We start from the raw sequence: 22,761 nt of genomic DNA, 5'->3' as shown, positions 1-22,761 counted from the left end.
GCAATCAACCACGATGGAGGAGAAAGAATGATCAGTGTGGGCAAACCAATGGCATCAGTTAGGCCGGTTCAGCCCAACACAGGACTCTGCATGTGTGCACGCGTTCACACGCATGCACACCCCCACACCTGCCTTACGCACAGGATTTTAAGAGACTGTCGGCCAAGACCACAACAGCCTAACCAGCCCCCACAGCTGCCACAGCCTCCGGCAGGTCACCGGCCGGCAGAGCGCTGACCGTGCCCAGCCCAGGCGCTGGGACCCACAGAGTGCCCGCCCAGGAAGCCGGGACCAGCCAGGCCACGTGACAGGGCTGACCTTGGCCATTTCCTCCTGGGCACTGACCCAGGTCTGCAGTGCAGAGTCTGTGTCAAGCCCCGCCCAGGGAAGGGGCCTGATCATGTGACAAGCAGCCTCAGGGCCTTTCAGAGTAGACCCCGCCCATCCCTCCCCAGCCTTTTCCTCCAGGGAAAGGAGCCGCACCCACCAGCAGGGTCTGCTGGGTGAGGAAGGTCCCCTGAGCACTCAGTCCCAGCCCCACCCTGCAAAGGGGGCTGTCAATGTCAAGGCTGCCACTCAAGACCGGGATAGGGGGAGCGGGACCCCTCAATGTGCTACCAACAGTAAGAATGAAAATGCAGAGTGTCAGGTGCCCCCATAGGAGACGAAAGCTGACCCACATGGATTCCCTCCTGTAATCCTCACAATGGCCCCCGAAGTAGAATGACTTCCCCCGCCTCAGATAAGGAAGCACAGAGAGTTTAAGCAACTTACGCAAAGTCACACAGCTAGTAAGTATCTCGACCTCAAAACTAATTCTTGCTCTTCACAAAGTGAACAAAGACCTGGCCCTGAACTGCCAAGGGCAAAGACAGACAAAGAGGCACAGGTGAAGTTCTCCACCTTGGCAAACGTGCCGGGTACCTGCCAGTTACCAAGCCAGAGCCAGACTCCAGAAGTACAGGAAATCACACATGGTTGCAGCAAGGGACCTGGGTCTGTATTGGAGGTGCGTTACACCCAGGCAGAGGGTAGTGAGGGCCAGAACTGGGGCAAGCCCGGGGACTCGGGGGCACAGAGGGAAGGCACACTGATAATGGCAGGACTATCACGGCACACTCCCTGGAGGAGGTGTCATCCAGGCTGAGCTCCACAGGCAGAGGCTCCAGCCAGACGAAGGCCAAGGGTAGCAGGTAAGAGGACTCAACTCACCAACCCTTTCAGCCCTCGCTGCTCAGGGTGGGCTCGGCGTGGCCCCGCAGCACCAGCACTGCTCTGGAGCCACAGTCAGGAATGCAGATTCTCAGGCCCCAGCCGGACCTCGATGTCCAAGTTCTCACTGTAACAAGACCACCCAAGCTGTACACCTGGTACACGCCACACCCAGGCAACACCAGCAGACCTCCCCAAGGTCACGAGGAACAATGTCACATCCCACCCACACCCACACGCACCGAACTGTGGCCCTGGCGCCCAGCCAGCCTTCGAGTCATGAGACAACTGCTGACTTCACCACCTCCAGTGAGGTCCTCCGGCCCTGGGGAGGGGCCGGCACCACGGAGACTCTGTCCTGTCCTCAGTGAGCACCGAAGCTTGGGGACCAGCTCTCCCTTTTTACTGACACCCCTGAAAAGCCCAACCGCACCAGGAGAGGAGGGGGAACAGAGGGTGACGGCCCCAGGTCAGCAGGGCTGGGAGCAGGCCACCACGAAGCCAAGAGCATCGCACGATGGCGGAGCAGCTGCTGGGCGCCAGGCTGAGTGTCCAAAACAACAGGCAGCATCCCTGCCTCTGCTGAAGCCCCAGGTCCACCCAGGGAGGCGGAAGCAGCAAGCTACCCCCACTCCACAGACGTGAGAGCAGCAGCCAGGCCGGAGGACAGGGAAACGCAGTCAGAAGAGAGACACTGCCACGCCACCTTGCACACACCCCGGGCTGTGGCACACACGTGCATGCATGTGCACGGCAAACTCCACACAGAGGAAGTGACATGAGCACAGCCCAGCAGGCGTCCCTGGCTGGTCCAGAGCCAGAGGAAAGGATGGGCAGGAAACACCACACTCCCCTCGGAGAACAGGCCCGAGTCAGCCCCAGGGGCCCCAGAGGCTGCACAGAGGCCCCAGGCCCCCCAGGGAAACGAGCCAGGGCTGCAGCACCTGGGCGCACACGCGCACACACACACACACACACACAAGTGCGTGCCCCCGGGTGCACGGGGCACAGATGCCCTACCTCGTGGACTGCTCACCATGGAAACAGAGTGGCCCCTCTCGGCTCCAGTCGCCACCTGAAGGCTTCTGAGGCCTCCCGTGCCCGGGGAAGCAGCTCGAACAAAGGCGCAGCCCCAGCCGGCCTGGCCGGGGGTCCGCCGTGCAGACTGGCCGGCGCATGCCTGCCACGCTCCCCCGGTGAGCTCGGGGCCACCGCGTCTTCCTACCCAGCCTGCCTGGCTCCACTTAGCTCAATTCCCCATAGATGCCCCACCAGAGCTAATGAGAAACTCCCCAGCTGGCCCCATATAAAAACGCATTTCATAAGTCTTTAAAATGCTGGGAAATTCTACATTTATTTAGGACTTTTCTGCTCCTTTAACATGTCCCCTGGTCCTCACTGAGAAAAATGGCTGGGTTGGGGGCTCCAGCACGAGAGGGACGGCACAGCACAGCCAGCCGGAGCTGGAGGGCGCCACGCAGCTCCTGGCATTGGCCCCAGGGTCGTGGGGGGGGGGGGGGCCAGGATGTCCTCACTGGTGAGCCAGGGGGGGATCACCCAGGAAAGAATTGAAGTGAGGGACCCAGGGGCCCAGTGGGCAGAAAGGAGATGGGGACAGTCCCTCCAGCCTAGATTTCAGGGCTGAAAGAAAAAAATGAAAATGGGAGTCCCCGGTAAAAACTCCAGAGGAGACAGACCCCCAGCACCCGGATGTCCATCCCAGCATTGCTCCTAAGAGCCCAAAAGTGTCCGACGAGAGGGCCAGTTAGGACAGGACACAGTGTCCACCCACCCAGCACCAGCGACAGCTACGGAAGCCGCCATATCGGTGGGTCGGGTTGAGCTGGGCCCCCCATCACTGTCTGGGCTCAGACGGGGCAGGAGAGGCTGTTCCTGGGGGCGGCGGCGCAGAGTCCTGGTGGGCTGGGGAGCCAGGGCTGAGCGTGGAGCTCGCTGGGCGTTCTGCTTCTTTATGGGGGCTCTCCGTCACGCACCCAGGGCCGGGGAAGGCGCAGTGAGAAGCCTGCACCCCAAACAGGCTGGGCCCTCACTTGGAGGAGCTGCCTGTGCCTGCAGCCCCGCACGCCTCCTGCTAAAATGCCCTGTGCCCACCCTACTCGACTCACCCCTGCATTTACTCATCTGGTCTGATGAGCCAAAGACCCTCCTCCATGGCTACCCGGGGTCCCATACCACTGGGGAGCTTCCCAGAGTCTCCGAGATGCCGCAGCTTCCGGTCTCTGCTCAGGTGCCCACCTCCCAGTGCCCAGCACTGCAGAGGTTAAGCCCCAGGCTCTGGCTGCAGGAGGACTTGGGTTCAAGTCCCCACTCCCCGGCGCGCTGGCTGGGACCGGGGGTCCGCTACTGTGACGCGCCAAGCCTCCTCCTTCCCTCTCCTGCCAAACGAGGCTGGCGATTCCCAGCAGCAGCGCCAAGGGGGGCCCGGGAGGCTCTGCTCCCCCATAATCTTCCTTGGCACCTGCCCCCATTCTCAGATGCGGCCAAGTGACATTTTCTCAACTTAATGAAAAGCGTTACACTAAAGCAGCGTCAGCCAGGCCTTTGGCCCTGTCCCCCAGCAGATGGCCGCCCCGGAACCAGCCCAGGGGAGACGCTGGAGGTGCTGCTGGCAGCGGCACCCCCCTCGTGGGGCTGGCATGCCGGTCCGGCCTGGCACACACCAGCAAAGTGCTCATAAATGTGACTCCTCCCTCCCCCGCCGCCAGGGCTGCCTCCCGAGCCGGTCGGTGGGGCCTCGTGAGCTCCACGTTCAGGGGATACAAGCTGCCTTGAACAGCCCAGGCCCAGCAAAATTCGGAGGCCGACTTGTCTCGTGCACGCACTGTGGAAACCACCAGACTGGGCCAAAGAAAATAGTAACCGCTGCCCGGCTGCACGGGATCCGGGGCCCCGCCACTTGGCCTCCCCTTTCCCCGTCTCCCAGCAGAAAACCCAAAGCCGACGGACACTGCAGAGCCCCCGAGGGCAGCAGGGGTGCAGAGGTGCCGAGCGCCATCTCCCCACACACACCTGCGCTCAGATCCTGGCTGGACCCACAAGCTCCCTGACTCCAAGCACCCCTGAGAGGCCCAAGGATGGCCGTTTGTTCCACTGTGGACTGGGAGCCCCCAACCGCCCCCTCAATGGCATCGCCATGCCTTTTGCTGAGGACAGACACCTTCCTGCCTTAGGGAGGCCGCCCGGGCTCTAATGCGCCCCGCCCAGGGCTCTCCATCCCCCCAAAACCCCTGCCGCTCCCCTCCTTCAGCCCACCACTGTCCCCGTCTGTCCTCACTGCCTCCAGCACCACTGGAAAAGTAGCTGGGAGGGAGGGCTTTGTGTGGACACCGGCAGGTTGGGCACCGTCCTGGTCCAAGTTTGGGAACACAGTGCATTCCCCTGCAGAGCGGGTGGCCAGGCTGAGCCCATGTGCCCACAGCGGTCCTCCAGGAGGCCCGGAGGACATGTGGAGCCCAGCATCTCACTTCAACCACCGCGGGTGCATCTCTGCGCACAGGAGGACACGGGACAGGGCTGTGCGGCCCCTTCTCCTGTCTTCCCCAGTACAGACCCCACGACGTGGCCTAACGCCGGACTCTCCTCCCGAGAATTCAAGCATCCCCAATTCTGGCTTCAGATGAGACCCCCACCATGGAGGCGGCCCCTCTAGATACAACAGTGCCCCCTGCCTGGGTCAGCCAGGACCCCACCGGGACCCTCAGGCCCTCCCAGCAGCATCTGGATCCTGCGGGAAAGAGCACCGGACTGGGAGTCCAGGGACCTGGTGGTAGTGCTGGCTCTCCGCTCCGCGTCTGCTCTGTCCGGTGCTCACCAGCGTTCCCCAAATTCCAGTCACGGCGAACCTCCCTCACGGTCTCTGCCGAATCCCAGCACTAGGTGCTGCTTCTCAAAACATCGCCAACTGAGTTTTCTCACTTACACGACTTGAGCATCATCTTAAGGCACAAATAACCGTCACATCACAGACGCCACGTGTAACCATTCAGGAGTTAAATGTCTGTACAGCAGATGCCAAGCACCACATGTGTGGAGCTGCCAATCAAGTGAATCTCCCTCCCTGCCTCAGTTTCCACATCTGAACGAAGAGAAGTTTGGACTAAGTGACTCCTGGTAGGTTTCCTCGGGCCCAAAATTCCACGAGATGGAACTGGCCCCAGCTCCCCTACGGGGCCAGAGCCAGCTGCTGAGGACCCTGGGGCAGGGGACAGGCAGGGGAGCCTGGCACCTGCCGGGCAGCGAGCCAGCGCCGTGCTCCCAGGAGAGGCACTGGCCAGGTGCTGAGCCAGCAGGAGAGCCGCTGGCCAGAAGTTTCCGAGGACCCCAGGACAGTTCCGAATGACAGAACTGCACCATCAGAAAATCCTTCTTCATCCACCTCTTTTCACAGCTGGGGAAACGCAGGCAGGGAGTGCAGGCAAGGGCAGGACTGAGCTGAAAACCCACTCCCTGACTGCCCGTCACCCCGTCACCCCGAGGTGGCCTCGCACCCGCCAGTCTGAACTTCGCCTCCGCGCCCCCCCACCCCGGAGGCTTGGGCTCAGGGTCTTAGGGCCAGACGGAGGTGCAGAGCCGGGACGGGACGGCAGGGATTCTGACTTCATGGGAGCTCATGCGTCCCCCGACAGTGGCTTTTGTGCAGTTAGACTGGAACGGGCGCTCGGCGATGCCCACACAGGGAGCCTCAACGCCCGTGCAGCGGGTGCACCGCGGCCTTCTGAACACACCCACATAGGACTGGGGGGGAGGCAGCCGGGAAACACGCCCTTGGAGAACCAGGCCGTATTAGTCTCCGTGCATAATAGGTTTTATTGACCATATGGAACTGATACAAACATCGTGTTGCTCGGGGTAGTCTGGACCGAAGACAGGAATACGCCTTGAAGGACCTGGTTCCCACAACCACCTGGGTGGCTTCGCGCATTCCTGAGCCCCGCCCCCAGGACTCCCAGCAAGCTCCTCGTGCCCCCAGGCCCCCGGGCACTTACCTGAGGCCGACACAGAGGAGTCCCAGGCCAGCGAGAAGTCCGAGGCCTCCCCTTCTTCGACTGAAAGAGAGAACAGAGGTGGGCCTGTGAGTCCCGACACTGTGCAAGCAGGTCCCCGGGGTGGGGGGTCCCTATCACACCATGATCAGGGGGAGGGACCAAGCCTTCCCTTCCAGGAGGCGCACATTCACTTCACAGATGCGACCCCATGCCCCTGGCAGACATCACGAATCGATCACCGCACGGTCTCAAACCAGACGCAGCCCTGGACTCGTTCGCCATGATCCAGAGTCTGAGTCGCCACTGGAGACGGGGCCCTTGGCCACTGGCAGGAAGATGGCGAAGCCTCAGGCATCTCCCTGACACTGCAGACGCTGTCCTCCCACCGACAGCCCCAACCAGGCCACTGTTCCAATGCTACGGCTTTCTCACGGACCCCCAGAAGCAAGCCAGGTCGCCGTCAGAGGTGGGCAGAGTGCGGGGGGCTACTCTGCACCCTGAGACTAGACCACCAGACAGACCTCAGGACAGGCTGAGGCCACCTCTCTAGAGGTCGGCTGTCTGGTCATGAGCCGGTGACATCGGAAAGCTACTCATTGCGCCACAACAGCCCCGCAGCTCATCACGGAACACAGCTGGACAGCAGCGTGTATCCCCACGACCCACCCCCCCCAGCACGGGAGGCCAGGCGGGTGGGGACGGAGGTGGTGCACCAGCAGGACACGGGAGAAACTCTGTAACTGCATAAGAAGGCCCTGTCCCAGAATGAACCCAGTGGAGCACAGAGAAATATGAAAGCTGGGCTGCGGGCTCCGTAAAACGGGGCTTTGTTGAAGCCAGAGATGGGCCTACAGGGTGTTTTCCAGATCTGAAGACCCACTCTGGGCTGTACACAGCAGGCTGGGGCTGCCAGGGGGCAGCCAGGGTGGCAGGGAAGGCAGGCAGCGAGCCGGGGGCCGTGCTGGGCGCGTCCCGGGCCGCCCTGGGCCTACCCGTCACCCACAGGCTGGTCCTCAGAGAGGGACGGGACGGGACGGCACGTCTCACAGCTGGAAAGTCTGCGCGGCCTTTGGGCTGCAGCCCGGGATGGTCCGATTCAAACGCCGCTCCTGCAACCAGGGCCCGGTGGGTCCTTGGGTGACGTCCCATCGCAGTGAGGGTGGTGACGTGCAGCAGGAAGGTCATGCTCATGTCAATCAGCTTAAGGTAAAGCTGCTTTCCTGCTGCTTGGCTTCACTTAAAAGCTCAGAACCTGTGGCTGACGGACGCTAAGCGAGGACTCTACTCTGGGTCCCACGGGATGTTGTCTCAGACCCTGGACCACAGCACAGCCCCGCCCGCCAGCCCGCCCCGTGGAAGACAGGTGCGCAGCGTGCTGGGCGGCCCGGCCCTGAGGGTTCGAGCCCTGATTCTGCCTCTAATTTGTGGCACAACCCTGGGCAACTGCTTTAACCTCTAGGCTTTGGTCTTCCCACCTCAGAAATGGAGATGACAGCACCTGTGCCCTCGCACTGTGAGGAGGACTCCGTGGGGTGGTGGCTGTCACCTGCGGGGGCCCCAGCACTGCGGGGGCGGGGGTCGTGCCAGGGCTAGAAGAGCTCTCGGAATTCACCGGCCCTGCTCCGCCTGCCTTATCACCCACTACTGCCTCACTGCCCACACCAGAGCCTCAGGGGACGAGCTCTTTGACCCCCAGAAACAGCAAGAGGACGAGAGGCCAGAAACGTCAATGAGTGACAGAGCAAGAAACGCCCAGGAAGACGTCTCCCTCCTCCGAGTGCACACCCTGAGAGCAGAAACTCAGGATCAAGACAATGGAACGCAGAGAGGCACTGGGGCCCGGGGCAGAGCTATCACTTCCCCCGCTGACGACGGCTGGGGTGGCGAGCGAGGCCAGGCATTGGGCGGGAGGGTGTCACTCATCAGCTGACTCCGACCACCAGCCTCCGAAATGCCAGGGGGTGAAGCCGACAGCAATTGGAAGCCAATCGGAGCTGCTCTCCCGGCCACACGGAACGTGGGTTTCCTCCCAGTTTCACCCTCTATCTGCACGTACACACACACACATACACGCTTCCGTTAGCGGGCAGCTGACGATACGTGAGGGAGCCCTGCTGCCTCACGTTGGACCCTCTCCCAGGAGGTCTGTGTGGGGCTCTGCCCCTCACCCACCACAGGTACCATGTCACTGATGCACAGACCCCCTGTGTCCTTCCTTAAGTGTCCCCGGCTGTCAGGACAAATAGCCCCACACTTGGACCCACTCAATGCTCTTTGCTGGAGACGTGTGACCTCCCACTGCAGGCAACTGCAGGGTATCCCCCCAAGGTGCCGATCCCCTCCCTCCCAGCGACCTGGCTTCAGCCGTCACAGAAAGATGTGGAAACGCCTGTCGCTGGGGAGGGCACCAGGCTCTGTGCCCAGGTACAACGAGCCTTCGGAGTCGGGAAGATCGGGAGAGCAACGGGAAGGCACTCCCCTGGCTGGGGAAGTTCGAGATGGCAGACGTCACCTCAGGTGCGCGGCCGCACCTCCCTCCAGCATCTCTGGAACCACGATCCTCCCCGCGGGCCAACTCGCCTAGTGACCTGGGCATGACCGCCTCTTCCTGGGATGGCTGGCATCCCCCACTCGAATCCCGTCCCCTGGCCCTCGATCTGTTGCTTGAGGGGATAAACACCCCACCCTGCGTATGTTCTTGATGAGAAAACCTACCGCCCCAGCCCACCATTACCATCCGGGGCTCTGTGCTCCCCGACACTGAGACAGAGAGAGGGTGTCCCTCCCCTCCAGCTGGCCCCTTCTGCCCAGACTGGACTCCAGAGAGGTGAGGGCGGGGGCAGCAGGCAGAGGAGGAGGCCCCCCCCCATAGGTGGCAGTGAACAGCCGGCTATACCGCAGAGACGCAGTGAGCGCTGAGGCCTGAGCGTCCCGGGGGAAACCCGGGTGGCACAGTGGCCCACACGAACAACACCCATCAGCCAGAAAGCACACTCCTGCCCTGGGGACACAGGGACACCCACTCCTGTGAGTGACAGGGTGGATGCCCACGCCGGTGCGTAAACAAAGGGAGGGACACAGAGTGTGTATGAGCGCACAAGGCCGGGTGCAGCTGCCAGTGTGTTCACAGGACTGTGTGCGCACCGGAGGGGCCCTGAGTGTTGGAGCCAGGGCTCTGGGTCGTGTTCAGAAGGATCCGAGGCTCTGCCGGAGCTCAGACAGACCCGAGCTCTCTGTGTCTTCCCTCTTCTCCGCCATCGCAGGCTGTGGGCGGCCGGCTGCCGCACGGGGGTAAAACGCCAGGAAGCTTCGCCCGCCGCCCGCCCTCCAGCTCACAGGGCCCCTAAGCAACTCCACTCCCCACCCTGAAATCGCGGCAGCCTGTTCCCACAGACCAGGATGGCCCTGCCACCACTGAGGACATGCCAGTGGGCCCCACGACCCACGTGCTGGGCCTCTGGACCTGAGTAACTCCAGGCCTGGAACCCAACGGCTGAACCAGGACAGGGCTGGGGCCCCACCCAGGGCGGTCAAAGGCAGGCAGGACCCGGGCTGGCGGACCGGCACAGGTCAGGGGCGGGAAAGCCCAGGGACAAGGTCTGAGGCAAGCAGAGATGGGACAGACAGACAAACCAAGCACCAGTTGGAGGGCCAGGCAAGGCCGCCAGCAGGTCCCAGCAGGCCCCTGCCCCCCCAACATCCTTGCCAGGGCCACCTGGCTTCAGGAGTCTGAGAAGACTCTGCCCCTGCATGTCAGCTTCCAGACAGGTGCACAGATAGGCACTTTCCCGAGAAAAGGACCCACGGTTTCTATCAAAGTTTTCTAGAACATTCTCCCCCTTTAAAAAGGTGTAAGAGCCACTGGACCGATGGACTTATTTGGGGAGTCTCTTCGGCTGGCACCTCCTTGGCCGGTGTGCCAAGGTCTGAGGGGACCTCTGTGCTCTGCTGGCTCTGGTCCCTTCGGGGAGGGTGGGGCCCACTCTGGCCCTGAAGGAGCCCCCCACAGAGGCACCCCTGTCCCCACAGAGGTGGTGGGCAGGCCAGAGGCCCACAACCACCGCCTCTCCCCGGCTCAGCCGCAGGCAAACCCTCTCACCCACACCAGGCGGGGCCAGAACAGGTGAAGGACGTAGGGAGAGCCCAGACCCTCAATGTCAAACAGGAAATCAAGTGTTGTGGCTCCTGAGTTAGTACCCGGCCACCCGACAGAGTGAAAAAGCCGCAGGCAGGGAAGACCGCCATGCAGGGTGATACCGAGTGCGCACAGCACAAGGGGCCCGGCGCCGAGGGACAGGAGACTCGGACACTGAGCCCACACGCAGCCCACCCAGCTGCGGCATGTCCTCACGCAGGGCCACGGGCACCCAGAGTTCCCTTATTTTACAGCGGCCTAGATTTGGCACCTTTTCTTTTCTGTAAGTTTCTGACATGATACACGTGTTCCAACGGGAAAAGTAGGAAATATATGTGAGTTAAAATGAGGAAACTAAAAGCACAAGTTTTTTCGCGTATGGATACACTGTTACCACCTCCAGAAGGTCAGAATACGCAGCACAAACTGCTCTGAAACTGTTTCTAACCGAGCGATACACACAGGAGCATCTGTTCACATCACAAACGCGGACTGACAGCTTCGTGGCTTCAGCTCGCTCACAGGAGACTCAGGACTCATTTAACCAATGCCCTCCCTGTTGCTGGGCCCCTGGGCCACCTCCGCCCATGTGACCCACCCACACGTCCCACGTGGCCGCAAGCCTCGTCAGTGGCCTTTCCCGGAATGAGCCCCCAGCAGCAGGACTGCTGGACGATGGTTCGCCCAGTATCAGGCTCCTGAGACACACGGCCGATGTGTATTTGGCCCTTTCCACCTTTTGTAGGCATCGCGTATCTCCAGGCGACCCACGACGCTGAACCAGGTATTACGAAAGGGGAGAAAGGGCTTTGGACTTGAACCCTCAGCTATTAGACTGCGAATTCCATAGTGACACGCTTTCTCAGCATTGGGACCCTCGAGGGCTGGCACATTACAGGATCTTGGGGAATGAATGAATGCATGAATGCATGAATGAATGAGCAAACATACTACGGCATGCTGGAGGATGCAAAATTAATTCAACTCTCAGAGCCAGACCGAGGCCGCCAGAAACAGTAAGGACCCGGACAGCAGACACTCAGGAGCGTGTGAAAGCCGGGGAAGGTGGGAGGCACAACCACCGCCACCCACAGCCCAGAGCTCAGAGGCGGGGCCTGTCTGTCTGTCCCCAGTCCCGGCCCCAGAGAAGGCTGGGGGAGGGGCCAGCAGAGAGGCAGGATGAGTTTCCACTTCCACCAAGATAAAAGTCTGATTTCCTTCTACGAGAAGGTGGAAAATCCCACTGGAGGAAGAATGATGATCGTGGATGAAAATCTTAAAAGTCTTGTCAGTCTCTCTTCTAAGGTAAATAAAAATGGTTCTGCTCCAAGATGAAGTTCAGGAAAATCAAATCAAGTTGCATTCGCCACAGCAAGGAAACTGAAAAGGAGGAGAGAACTCCGAGGCAGCCCTGTGCCCTGGCATGGCCCGCCCGACCTGCCGACCCGGCTTTGGGTTCTGCCTGTGGGGAAAGCGGCCTGAGGCCCAGGGCTCCAAGCTCCTCGCCAGAGCCCCCAGGGCCAGCCTGGACATCGGCATCAGAGCCATCCTTTTCCCCTGCTCAGAGCTCATGCTCACCTCCTCCAGGAAGCTCTCCCTGACCACCCTGGGCCTGGACTGAAGTTACCATCTGCAGCATGGGGTGGTCACAGCAAGATGCCTTCGGGCCAAGTCCCAACCCCTGCAGTTTGCTGTGTGACCTGTGCAAATCAGGTCACCTCTCTGCGCACAGCAAGGCAGCTTCGATGATAAAACGAGACAGGACTTAAGAGGTATATGGTCCAGAGCCTCATACCCAGACGCCCGGCAAAGGAAAACCTTGACCTACAGCGCCACGGGTAGCCCCTGATGGCACCCTCGGCCCCTTCGGGGACACCCTCTGCCTCCTGTTTCTCCCGCCCTGCAGATCACGGGGCACACGTCGGTGATGCCGGAAACAACACTCAGTCACCCTCTTCACACACCTGTGTCATCTATGTTTATACTCCCCAAGGTCCTCCACGGGGGCGGGTGGTGGGCCCGTTTTACAGACGGGGAAAGCAGGACCTACACACAATTTTTATGTGGCCTGAATTCGAAATTGGGAGGGAGAGCCCACATGGCAGCCGGTCTGTGCAGCTCCAAGGCTCCCTCGCTGACCGCCACCCAGCCTGCCTGTCCCACCCTGAGCTGAACAAATGCACTGACCAGCTGAGCTTCCAGGCCTCCCAGACCGACTGGGAGCAGCTGCAGCTGACGGACGGGTTGGGGTGAGATGACTCCTCTTTCGGAGTCCTGCCGAGAGGGGTCAGGCGGCCCCCCTGGAGGCCGGCGCTGGGCGTGGGAGCCTCAGTCATCGCAAACCGTCCCTCCCGCCTGCCGTCTGACCCAGGGCGAAGTCTTCACCTCTCGGAGTCCCGCCCCCCACCCCGGGCCTGTGCAGCGGGCACGATGAAATCCCCATCTGTTCTGGAGACAAAGTGAAACACCCCGGCCAAGAGCTGACTCCAGGGCCTGGCCCATCCTGAGCGACACAAAGCAAGATTCTTGTGTCCGCACCCCAGCGAATGCACTGGGGGGGGGTGCTTCCTGCAAAGTCCCTGCCTGGGCCCCCGCCTGCCTGGGCCTTCGCCCAGGGGCCCCCCCACCCCGGCCCCCCGGGCTGCCCTTGTGTTCAATCCCATCTCTTCCACTTCATTTCCTACAGTCGCCCCCGTGCGAGTAACGAGACCAGAACCAGTCTCGTTAGCCAGAACCGTGTGGCACGTGAATGCGGGTTTACGACGGGGTCTGGCTCCCACGTCCCGGCTCCGGGGCAACACCGGGTTCTCGCCGACCAGCCGTCGCCCACTGGAGGCAGGGGACGGCGCCGGGGCAGATTCTGCGTGCACAGAGTGGCCGCAGTACCCCACACGAAGCAGGATGGAGTGACCCTCGGCGTGCGGGGAGCCCGACGGTGGGCCACGGGGGTCAAGTTCATCAGCCTGAGGTCCCAGAGAGCAGGTGACAAACAGCAGCCTGACCACACCTGCCTGCTGCTTGGGGTGAAAAGGAAGGAGCTGGTGAGAGACCAGAATCCCACTCTCCCTCCCCCACCCCACTTTTATTTGAAGAAAAGCACCATGAAGTAAAAACTAAGATTTATTTTTACGGCGACTTAACAACTTATCCTCTGTGCTTAACGTACGGTAAATAAACAGCAGAACTTGTCACACATGTGCTCGATCTTAAACACAAGCAGAGAGGAAACTGAGTCTCTCAGTGAAAACTGATGTGGTGTGCACATGTGTGTAAGCATCTGGCTTTGCACACACACCAGCCGGCCCTCCATCTCTGTCTTCCCATCGAAAGCCCCAGGCCTTCCATGGGAATGAACCATAATGACCATTTGCAAACATCTTGTAATTCCACACGATGTCCCAGGGGTCGGGGCGGCCATAATGCCTTACTGTTCAAGGAGCCCGTACTTTTCATAAGTCTGATTTGGGAGGGGGACATTTCCCTGGTACAGACGTGTTCCCCAGCACGGCCCCACAGCCCACCCACCAGGCTCAGGAGGCCTTCGGGGGCCTTGAGCGTCTCCACCTGGCCCCTGGCCCCACCGAGGAGGGTCTTACATCATCTGGATCTGCCCGACGTGCCCCAGACGTCCACCATCACGAGGTGTGGCAGGAGTCTCCCGGAGCAGGCCCCCCTCCGGCTGGCAGACACCCCCCAGGAACACCCCCCCCCCGCACGAAGAGTTAGAGAACACTTTTCTTTCCATCAGCCCCCTTTACTGAAGTGCCTATCCTGCCAGCCTCCTCTGAACAGCACTCCTGGTGAAACCGCACGCTGCTGTGCTAGTAACAGTATTTCTAATAGATATTAGAACGAACAGGTAAGGTAACAGTGTCCTATGGAAGGTAGAATATACAGAGTTACAGAGGGGAAAACTCAGTCGTCTGTGAGCCACCTGAGCCACCGTGTGTTTCAGGAACGCAGACTGCCACATTTGGGGACGTGGGCGTGTGCGGCGCTGGGTGACCTCTGATGAAGGAATGAATCGAGCTGGAGGGAGGGAGGGAGGGAAGGAAGAAGGGAAACTGGAAAGGAGGGCACACCCTCTTCACTTCCTCCCAACCAAGTCACGCAGTCAAGTTCAGGGAGGGCTGAGTGTCAGGTGACAAGGGCAGTGCTGGGCAGAGGATGGCAGGGGACACGCCAACTACAAGTTCTCCCCACACACATGAGGCTCATCAGCCCACCGTGGCCTTGAGCGGAGGAAGGAAAATCTTGACAGGTACCACTTCTTCCCAAGTGCGCCTGCCACCCCCCTGCGCCGGGGCCCAGGCTCCAGTCCCCACACCAGCACCGGGCCAGGCAGGGGAGAACCAGCCTCGGAAAAGCTCGGAGGAGCCCCACCTAAGGCAAGGGCTGCCGTCGAAGGCAGGCAGCCTGCACGCCACCCCCCCCCCCGGGCCCCAAGGTTGGCACAGAGCCCTGGGAGGAGGCGCGTCCCCGGGCGGGGGCGTTCGGAGCCCCCCCTGCCCAGCCACATCTGTCTCGTCCCACCCCCCTGCGAGGCCCAACACTTGCCAGATGTGGGCCGCCCGTGGGGACCGAGTTCATTTTCCTCGCGTCCTGTGATAATACTTGGCGGTGTTTATTTAACTTTCTGCTTTGGATGGGGGAGAGATAGGCCAGGAAAGCCGATCACAACACAGCGGCCCACACATCACGCGAGGACACCCACACTGAGATGCTCCCCCGACGCCGTCCGAGAAAACACATCTGGCCCGCTGCTGGCAGGCCGGCCTTGGGGCCCCGAGGAGGCCGGCTGGTGCACAGCGGGGCGGCCTTGGCGGTTGCACACGCCCCACTGCCCACCCCTCCCCCACCCCCACTGCCCCCGCCAAGAGCCAGGCCTGTCCTGGACAAGGTCTCCGCTCAGGCAGCCCTCTGCCAAGAAGACACCTGGGAGAGGTTTCAGGTGACTCGATGGCAGGGCCCGTAGGAGGCAGAACTACAGTTCGCACCAGGTCCCTCTGCTCCGGAGGGCCCAGGAGAAGGCTCCGCGGGGCCCATCTCCATCCAGAACCTGCATACACAGGCGCCGCCCTGCTGTCCGTGGGGCGCGCCCCAGCGTCCAGAGGGGAGAGGGGCACGTCTTAGTGGGTGTACAGAGCCAGGAGGAACCGCTACGCTGCCCCCTCTTAGAGACTAGCTTTAGGGCGTCTACCAAGCCCGGCGGCAGCTGAGACATGCCCTTGAGGGTGGTGACGAGGACACTAGGGGCCTGGGGCTGGAGTGTCCATCCATCCAGGACCAAAGCCCACCTGTCCGCCCTTCAGGACCCCACCTTTCACCCCGCCCACCTCTGACATTTGCAGGCCCCCAGCCTGTCGCCTACTCCCTTTCTCCTCCCACCCCCAGCTCCCACCCACACTGAGGGGCACCCCCACGGCCAGCGCTGCTTGCCCCTCCTCGGCCCTGGGGACATGCTCACTGCAGTCTCAGTCCACCCCGAGGAAAGCACACTTGGAAAGGGGCCCACAGGGATCAGTATGGCCAGGGGCGTACGGGCAGGGGGTGTTGTGGGGTCCCGGAGAACTGTCTGGAAGAGAGGACACATCCCCCAGGCTCACAGGCTCCTGGCCAGAGAGAAGGGCTTCTATAGCACGGAGCTCGGGGGCCCCGGGCCCTGGCCTGCCACGCCCAGCCTTCCGGTGGGTGTACCTCCTCTCCTCCTCCTGCCTCTGCAGGAGGCTCGTCTGTGTGTTTGGCCTTCGAGGCCCCCGGTCAGGAAACCCGAGCAGCCAGCAGCACCGGGTTTGTGACGGGACAGACCTGCGCTGCAACACTGACCAGTGTGTGGAACCAGGCTCATGCCTCAGTTTCCTCAGAGGTCGAATGGGGTACAGGACCATCGCCCCCTCACAGGGACAGCAGGAGCCAATGAGATGATGCGGTAGCAGCTGGGGCACGGCACCTGGTGCACAGAAAAAGCCTGAGAAACAGAGCCCGCCAAGGGGCAAGGTCAACCACCGAAGCCACGGGCATGCACGGGGCTGCACCTCGTCCCAGACTCTTCCACGCCCCGAAGGGACCGCACCTGCTTCCCCAGGGTGCTGGAGCAGGACAGGAAGCCTGTCCCGTGTCACAGAGGAGAAAGCCAAGGCTCGCGGAGTGAAGCACTAGCCGGGTCACTCGCCTGTGTCCAGCCCAGCCCTGGCTCCTAAGCTGGGCTCTCTGCACAGTCCCGTGAGCGACCCCATTATGACTGGCCAAGCCGTGCCAGTCACTGCTGGCCCCACACTCTCCTTCTGGGGCCACAGGCAGGGCCACGAGCAGCCCATGCAGCCGGCACAGTGACGCTGGACTGGGCCATCTCCACGCCCCTAGGACCCCTCTGCAGACTGAGGACCTGAAGACCCCAGCACCACTGGGGCAGGGAAGTCCAGCCCAGCCTGGCCCTGCCACCCAGGCCGGATGGGCACCCACAAGACCCCAGGTCCAGGCCCCTCTTCGAGCTGAGCCTAGACCGCCCCCACAGAGGCCCAGGGCTGGACCTGGATCTACCTGCCAATGCCAGGTAGACGCTCAAGCTCCTGACGGGAGCAGCCCATTCCGGCCGACGAAGGGACCATCAGGGCCAGGTACCCCATCCCCCGGGCCAGCATCCCAACCCCAAACCTTCTGCAGGGCTGGCAGCGGAGTGGAAAAAGCCCAGGCGTGGAGCCCACACCCGGGCCCCGCACCTCAGACTCAGGGTGCCCACCTGTAAAGTGGGGGCATTGTCGCCGGAGCTTGGGAGTCCGAGGTGAGCTCGGAATGAGGCTAAAGCCCCCACAGGCACACTGAGGACCAGGCCAAACAGCAGAGCATGGTCAAGGGCGCCAGGGGCCGGGCACCAGGCTAAGCACTGTCTTCCCTCTGCCCTGCTGAATCCCCACAGCCCTGTCACCCCACTGCACGGGAGGAAGCCGAGGCTGGGGGGCCGGAAGGGACGTGCCCAAGGTCCCTCGGCTCCGGCCTGGGAAAGCCCCAGTGGAGCCTGCTCTGCCCCAGGGGCGGCACCCAGCTGCCACTCCGAGCACTGTCCCTCCTGCTGCTGTCTCGTCACCTTCAGAGTGTCTGCCCATGCCCTGTCCCTCTGCCCCCAAGGCCCCTTCCCCACTCGTGCGTCCTGACGCTCCAGCCGGAGCACTCGCACCCCGCATCCCGCCTTCTGGGAGAGAACACTGTCCTGCCCCTGGGCCTTGGCTGATGGGGCTCCCGTCACCCGAAATGCCTCGTCTGACCCCTGCTCTGCAAGAGGCCTCCCCAGACCCCGGGCCAGCAGGCCCCCCCTGCCTACCCTCCTCCTCCGGTTCCCATAATCCCCCCCCAATGTGGCAGGGTCTCTCCTGTCCCTCCTCCCTCTCAGTCAGGACCCTGCCTCAGCGGGCGCCTACCATCACCTGCTCAGAGTGAATTCATCTCAACCCTTTGCTTTCTTACCTTTTTGAATCCCTCGTGTTGTAGGAGAAAAATTTAAACACAGGTGGGCACGCGGAAGAAAATAAAACCAACCCACAGTGCCTCACTTGGAAATGGCAGAGGCATTTCGGGGTGGCTGGCCTTCCAGCACACTTTCCACACATTCATGCTTCCCTCTTTCTCACAGAGGTGGGACCGGGGACCGATTCTCAGGGCCCTGGGGCAGGCGGGCATCAGCGCTGCGAAGCCCAGCTGCAGGAAGTTCAAAGGCTTGAAAGGAGGTCTTAACACCCCAGCTAATGCGGGGTCTTAACACCCCACCTCAGGAGGGAAAGGCAGGAACACTGTCCAGCTCAGGGGACAGGCTCAGGGGGCCCATGGGGGCTGTCCTGGAGAAGAAGGGCCGAGCCTGCTTTGTGGCCTCAAGGAGTCAAACTGGAACCAACCAGTGCAATGAGGAGGTTCCAAGGAGGAAGAGACTGGGTTCCATCGGCAAAGCCTATGGAGCCAGGTCCTCCTGCGGTTAGTGAGGCTGCTGGCATCGGAGGGGAACAAGCAGAACAAAGGCCCCTGGGGAATTCACGGCTCAGCTAGAAGAGGTCACTGTTGACCTTGACAGGCTTCCTTAGGTCAAGATCTCAAGTTATGGCAGGGGCACCAGAAGGTACACGGGGGATGGGGGACAGCTGGGCTGTGAATAACCGCCCCCCCAGCCGAGACACGGTGCCACCCGAAGTATGCTCGGCAGGGTCACATCTCCCGGTTCTCTCCAGAAGGCCACAGGTCCAAACGTTTACATGAATTGCCGCGACTGTTACACAGGCGGCCAGAGTCCTGGCAGTGCACGCTGGGGACCCCAGGTCTAACAAGGGACGCACAGGGCAAGGAGGCCCTGAGGGACGTGCAGACATTTCGGGGCCTGGAAGAGCAATGCGCCCCACAGGAACGAAATGGGTTAAGAGATGAGTTGATGCGCTGCTCCACCCAGGGGCTGCAGCTGGTCCCCTGGCCCCCAGGGAGGCTCTGTCAGCTGCCCAGGCGCCCGCCCAGCCGGCCCGCCAAAGCCACCCAGCCTGGAACCCCCGATCTGGGAACAGGACAGCTGCCCTGGTGCCGGCTGGCCACAGACAGCCAGGGAGAGAGTCTGCTCCCGCGCCCCGCTGACAGCCACTTGCTCACTGGGCAGAGAAGCAGGCCCGGTCGCCTCTCCTCTCCCACGCCCCCTGCGGCGCTGCGCTCGTGGACAGGAGATGAGTCCAGGCGGCAGTTACTGTGGCCAGGCAACTGTTCGCTGAGCATGCACACCAGGGACTGGGCTGGATGCCCAACACACAGCGGTCGGCAATCCTCACCAAACCCTCTGCGGGAGCTTGTGAGCACACTCATTTCACGAGGGAGGAAACCTATGCTCAGAGAGGTGCCGACACTCACCCAAGGTCACACAGCCAACACGCGACAAAGCTGTGATTCAAACCCAGCCCTCGCCAACTCTAAAAGCCCACTGCAAACCTCTGGGCCAAAGGGTCCCGCTTCACAGGCATCCACGTAACCCACCCCGCCCCCCGCCACTGGTCGTATTGTGTGGGCTCCAGGTACCAGGTGCCTGATTGGCTATGGGAGGAGGGGGAGGGCAGAGCCAGGCTCCTGGAACGGACTCAGGCACACTAGGCTTTCCCCACCTGTCCTGGCACATGCGCTTATAATGTCTTCTAAGAAACTGGGGGGCCTGGAGTTGAGGACAGCGGCCGGAGGAGGCAAGGCCCTCTTGGCCCCAGCAGGTAACCTCAGGCTTATTCCACCATCACCCCCAAAATCAAGCACCCCACGCAACTCTGATGCCTCCCCAAGTAAGGGCCTTGGGCCCAGCCCAGCACTTTTCACCCAAAGCAGTGATACACAGGACATCTCCAGTTGTAGGTACTGATGATCAATGTTTCAAAAACCCATCAAAATAAATACGCAGGTCTTCAAACCTCGAATTTTCAGGTGAGGATGGCCATACCGAGAGGCGGGCTGCGGGGCAGGGCCCAGGCTCCGGGAAGCTGGCCTGCCGGTGCCTGGCTCTGCTGCGGTTCCCCGGATATGTGTGGCTCCCAGAGTTCATGGAGCTGAACAATATGCCTGGTATGTGAAACTCCAATAATGAAAACGTAACTTAGAGACACACTGGAGCTCAATGAACTGATGCGGACTCACCTCCAACCAGCTGGGAAGAGAGAAAAGGGGACAAATGTAGGCTTGCTTCCATTGGGACGGGGACGGGGTGGGAAACACATACGTCTTCCCTCTGTGTGCATATGTGTAGAATTTCTCTGGAGCCAGACACAAAAACTAATAATGCCAGTGGTCTCCGGGGGGAGGAAGTAGGTAGCCAAGGGGCAGTTTTAATTCCGGGTCTTGTGCATTCAGTAGCGATTAATTTTTTTTAGTCTCTATGTGTTCTATTTAAAACCCTCTGCCACACCACCAGGGGTACCAGGCTGCCCTCTGGGAAGCCTGCTGGGCCAGCCCTCCTTAGTCCTCTCCTTTGGGGTAGCTCCTGCCCTCTTGCACTGGGTGTCCCCAGGGTCTGGCCCTAGATGTCATGGCGTGCTGAACCACAGCCTGCAGCCCAAAGCCAGCCTGGGCCATGGTCCGCTTCACCCCAGCTTATCCTGTACGCTGACCCGGGGCTGCTGGAACCTTCCAAGATGGCAGGACACCCTACCAGAGCAGAGTGGCAGTGGGCAGGTGCATTGACTGCCAGGTACCCTGGCCTCTGATACCAGCACCCTGCCCTGCCCTATGGAGCCATTTCTCACCCACTAGGACCTCAGTGCTCTTTCCATCAAAATGCCCTGGCCTCCCGGGGGAGGGGGGCCAGGTAGACGCTCGGACCTTCCTGAACGTCCTTGAGCAGAGAGATACAGGAGACAGGACAGGCGGGGGCGCCTCACCCCAGTGGCAGGTGTCAGCTCCCCGAAGGGAACAGCCATTCCATCCTGCTGCGGATCTCTGAGGCTACCCAGGGTGCTGCTTCCCCTCCTAGTCATCCAACAGGCCCCTCATGTGCTCCCCTGGAACCCATTTCTGTGGTGTGCAGCCACGGAGCCCGGAGAGGCAGGGACACAGCACCATCCCTGAGACCACAGGGACAGTCCCAGCATCACCTCCCACCCAGAAACACGCCTGGGAAAGACCTGGAGCATTCCAGGCAGAAGCCAGGGGTCCACGTGGACCCGAGCTACCCACAGAAAAGTCTCGGGAATCAAGGAGGGGCCTCGAGTGGGTTTCCCCAGAGGCTGAAGGAAGAAAGCGGACACCTCCTCACTCAAGGAAGGACACAGCAACAGGACGAAGCGCACGCTGGCCCCTTCCTCCAGGGACCCCAGAGAGCCCAGAAAGCGGCCGCACAGAGGAAGACAGAGGAAGACGTGAGGCTGTGCCGGGGGGCTGGCTGAAGGGGGCAGGGGGCTGAGAGCTGGGTGAGGGTTGCAGCTCAGCAGCGGGGGCACCTCAGCCAAGGCCTGTAACACAACCTCTTCCTCCACCACCTGCGAGCGGACGTGATGAACCTGCCTCCCCAGGGGCCACCTGCAGGGTGAACGAGGTGCCCAGTGCACTGTGATCTCTGGAAAGTTCTACCAGCAGCAGTGCAACTGGAGGGCAAACCAGAACACGGGTGCCCACTGTCCTCAGGTCACTTACAACTTTAATTCACACACAGTCGGAGAGGCAGGGGCCCAGCGCCGCCCCCCTCAGGCTCCTGGCTGGTTCGCCCACACGGTGGGAAAACGCTTCTCCAGTCTGACCTCCTGCTGGACAGATGGGCACGCTGAAGCCCAGAGAGGTGCAGGGATTGAAGCAAAGTCACACAGCAAGCAGGAGACAGGGCTGGGCCAGCTGCGGTCACCGCCACAGCTCACGTGACCCTCAGCAAGCTGGCAAAGCTCGAGGACAGCAGGGCCAGTCAGCCACCATGAAGCGGTGAGCAGGGCTCAGCGCGCCGCAGGGAGCAGGGAGCAGGGGCACCAGCAGCCACGGCAGCACCTGTGCCTGGTGGACGAAAGCGGTACCTGCCCATCTCTGCCATGTGGGACCCCGGGGGCAGTGTGGGCGGAGCTTCTGATTACTCTGCAGAAAAACTAGAAATCTGGGTTGTGGTGCAAACGTTCCTGAATTTTAAGTGTTATGTTGCAATTCCAAACAAATTGCCGCCAAAGAAACAAACTATCCTGGCACCGGGCGTGGTCCTTGGGTAAGCAACTTGCAGCCTGTTACAGTGTCGTCCGCCGGGGTCCTGAGTATGGTGTCATGGTGTCGGCATGGACTCAGAACAACCTGAGAGGTGCGTGGAAATCAGCATCCTGCCCAGGCGGCGGAAATTCTACCATTAGCTATTCATTCCTTTGAGTAAAACAGTGCTTTCCGGGGATGTGCTTTTACAAAGATTCCAAAGAGTTCAGTGTAAACATCTTCGTCTGTAGGAGAAAGCTGGGCAGCACCTCAGCCCTGGGACAACAGAAATTAGTAACAAGACCAACGACAGCAAAAGCAAACCTGCGTTAAGCAATGACTGTCCCAAGGACCGGAGGACCAAGCGGCCTGAAAAGTTTCCTCAGAAGAAAAGCAATGTGGGACTTAGACACGAAGCTGCTAATATCCCCCCAAAATACTGCCCCCAGCTGCGATCAGACACGTGGTGGCTTTCCAGCCAAGAAGCATCCACCACATTTGCCATCCCCAAATAAGTCCGGTGTCTTGCGGGGACTGCCAAAGCGCTGGGGCATTGGGGCTCGGCCGAGGCTCAGGCCACCTGACGTTCCGGGGGGAGGGGAGGGGGCAGTGGGCAGGGGAGGGCGGAGGGAGGCAGGGGAAAGTTTATCTCGACATTTTCCCCTAAAATGCTGATCTTAGGTCTAGACAACAGAAAAGATGCTGCTAAAATTACCGTGAGGCCTCACTTGACTACATCTGATTTTGAAGCGC

The 22,761-nt window shown here is 61.2% G+C and overlaps 1 protein-coding gene across 3 annotated transcripts in view; it reads right to left on the bottom strand.

Annotated features, from left to right (window-relative positions):
* ZNF423 (zinc finger protein 423) overlaps positions 1-22,761 on the bottom strand; it is a 254,468-nt gene that overhangs the window by 195,980 nt on the left and 35,727 nt on the right. For all 3 annotated transcript variants that reach the window (XM_037141593.2, XM_037141595.2, XM_053663283.1), the window contains exon 2: positions 6,219-6,278. In XM_037141593.2, coding sequence (XP_036997488.2) covers positions 6,219-6,278 — 60 coding nt within the window. The remainder of the gene's footprint in view (positions 1-6,218; positions 6,279-22,761) is intronic.

This window comes from Artibeus jamaicensis, unplaced genomic scaffold (assembly GCF_021234435.1).
Source record: "Artibeus jamaicensis isolate MK-2021 breed Jamaican fruit bat unplaced genomic scaffold, CSHL_Jam_final contig_3152, whole genome shotgun sequence".
In the NCBI taxonomy this organism is placed as follows: Eukaryota; Metazoa; Chordata; class Mammalia; order Chiroptera; family Phyllostomidae; genus Artibeus; species Artibeus jamaicensis.
Note: the sequence above shows the minus strand (reverse complement) of the source record. Positions and strands in the feature narration are given on the sequence as shown.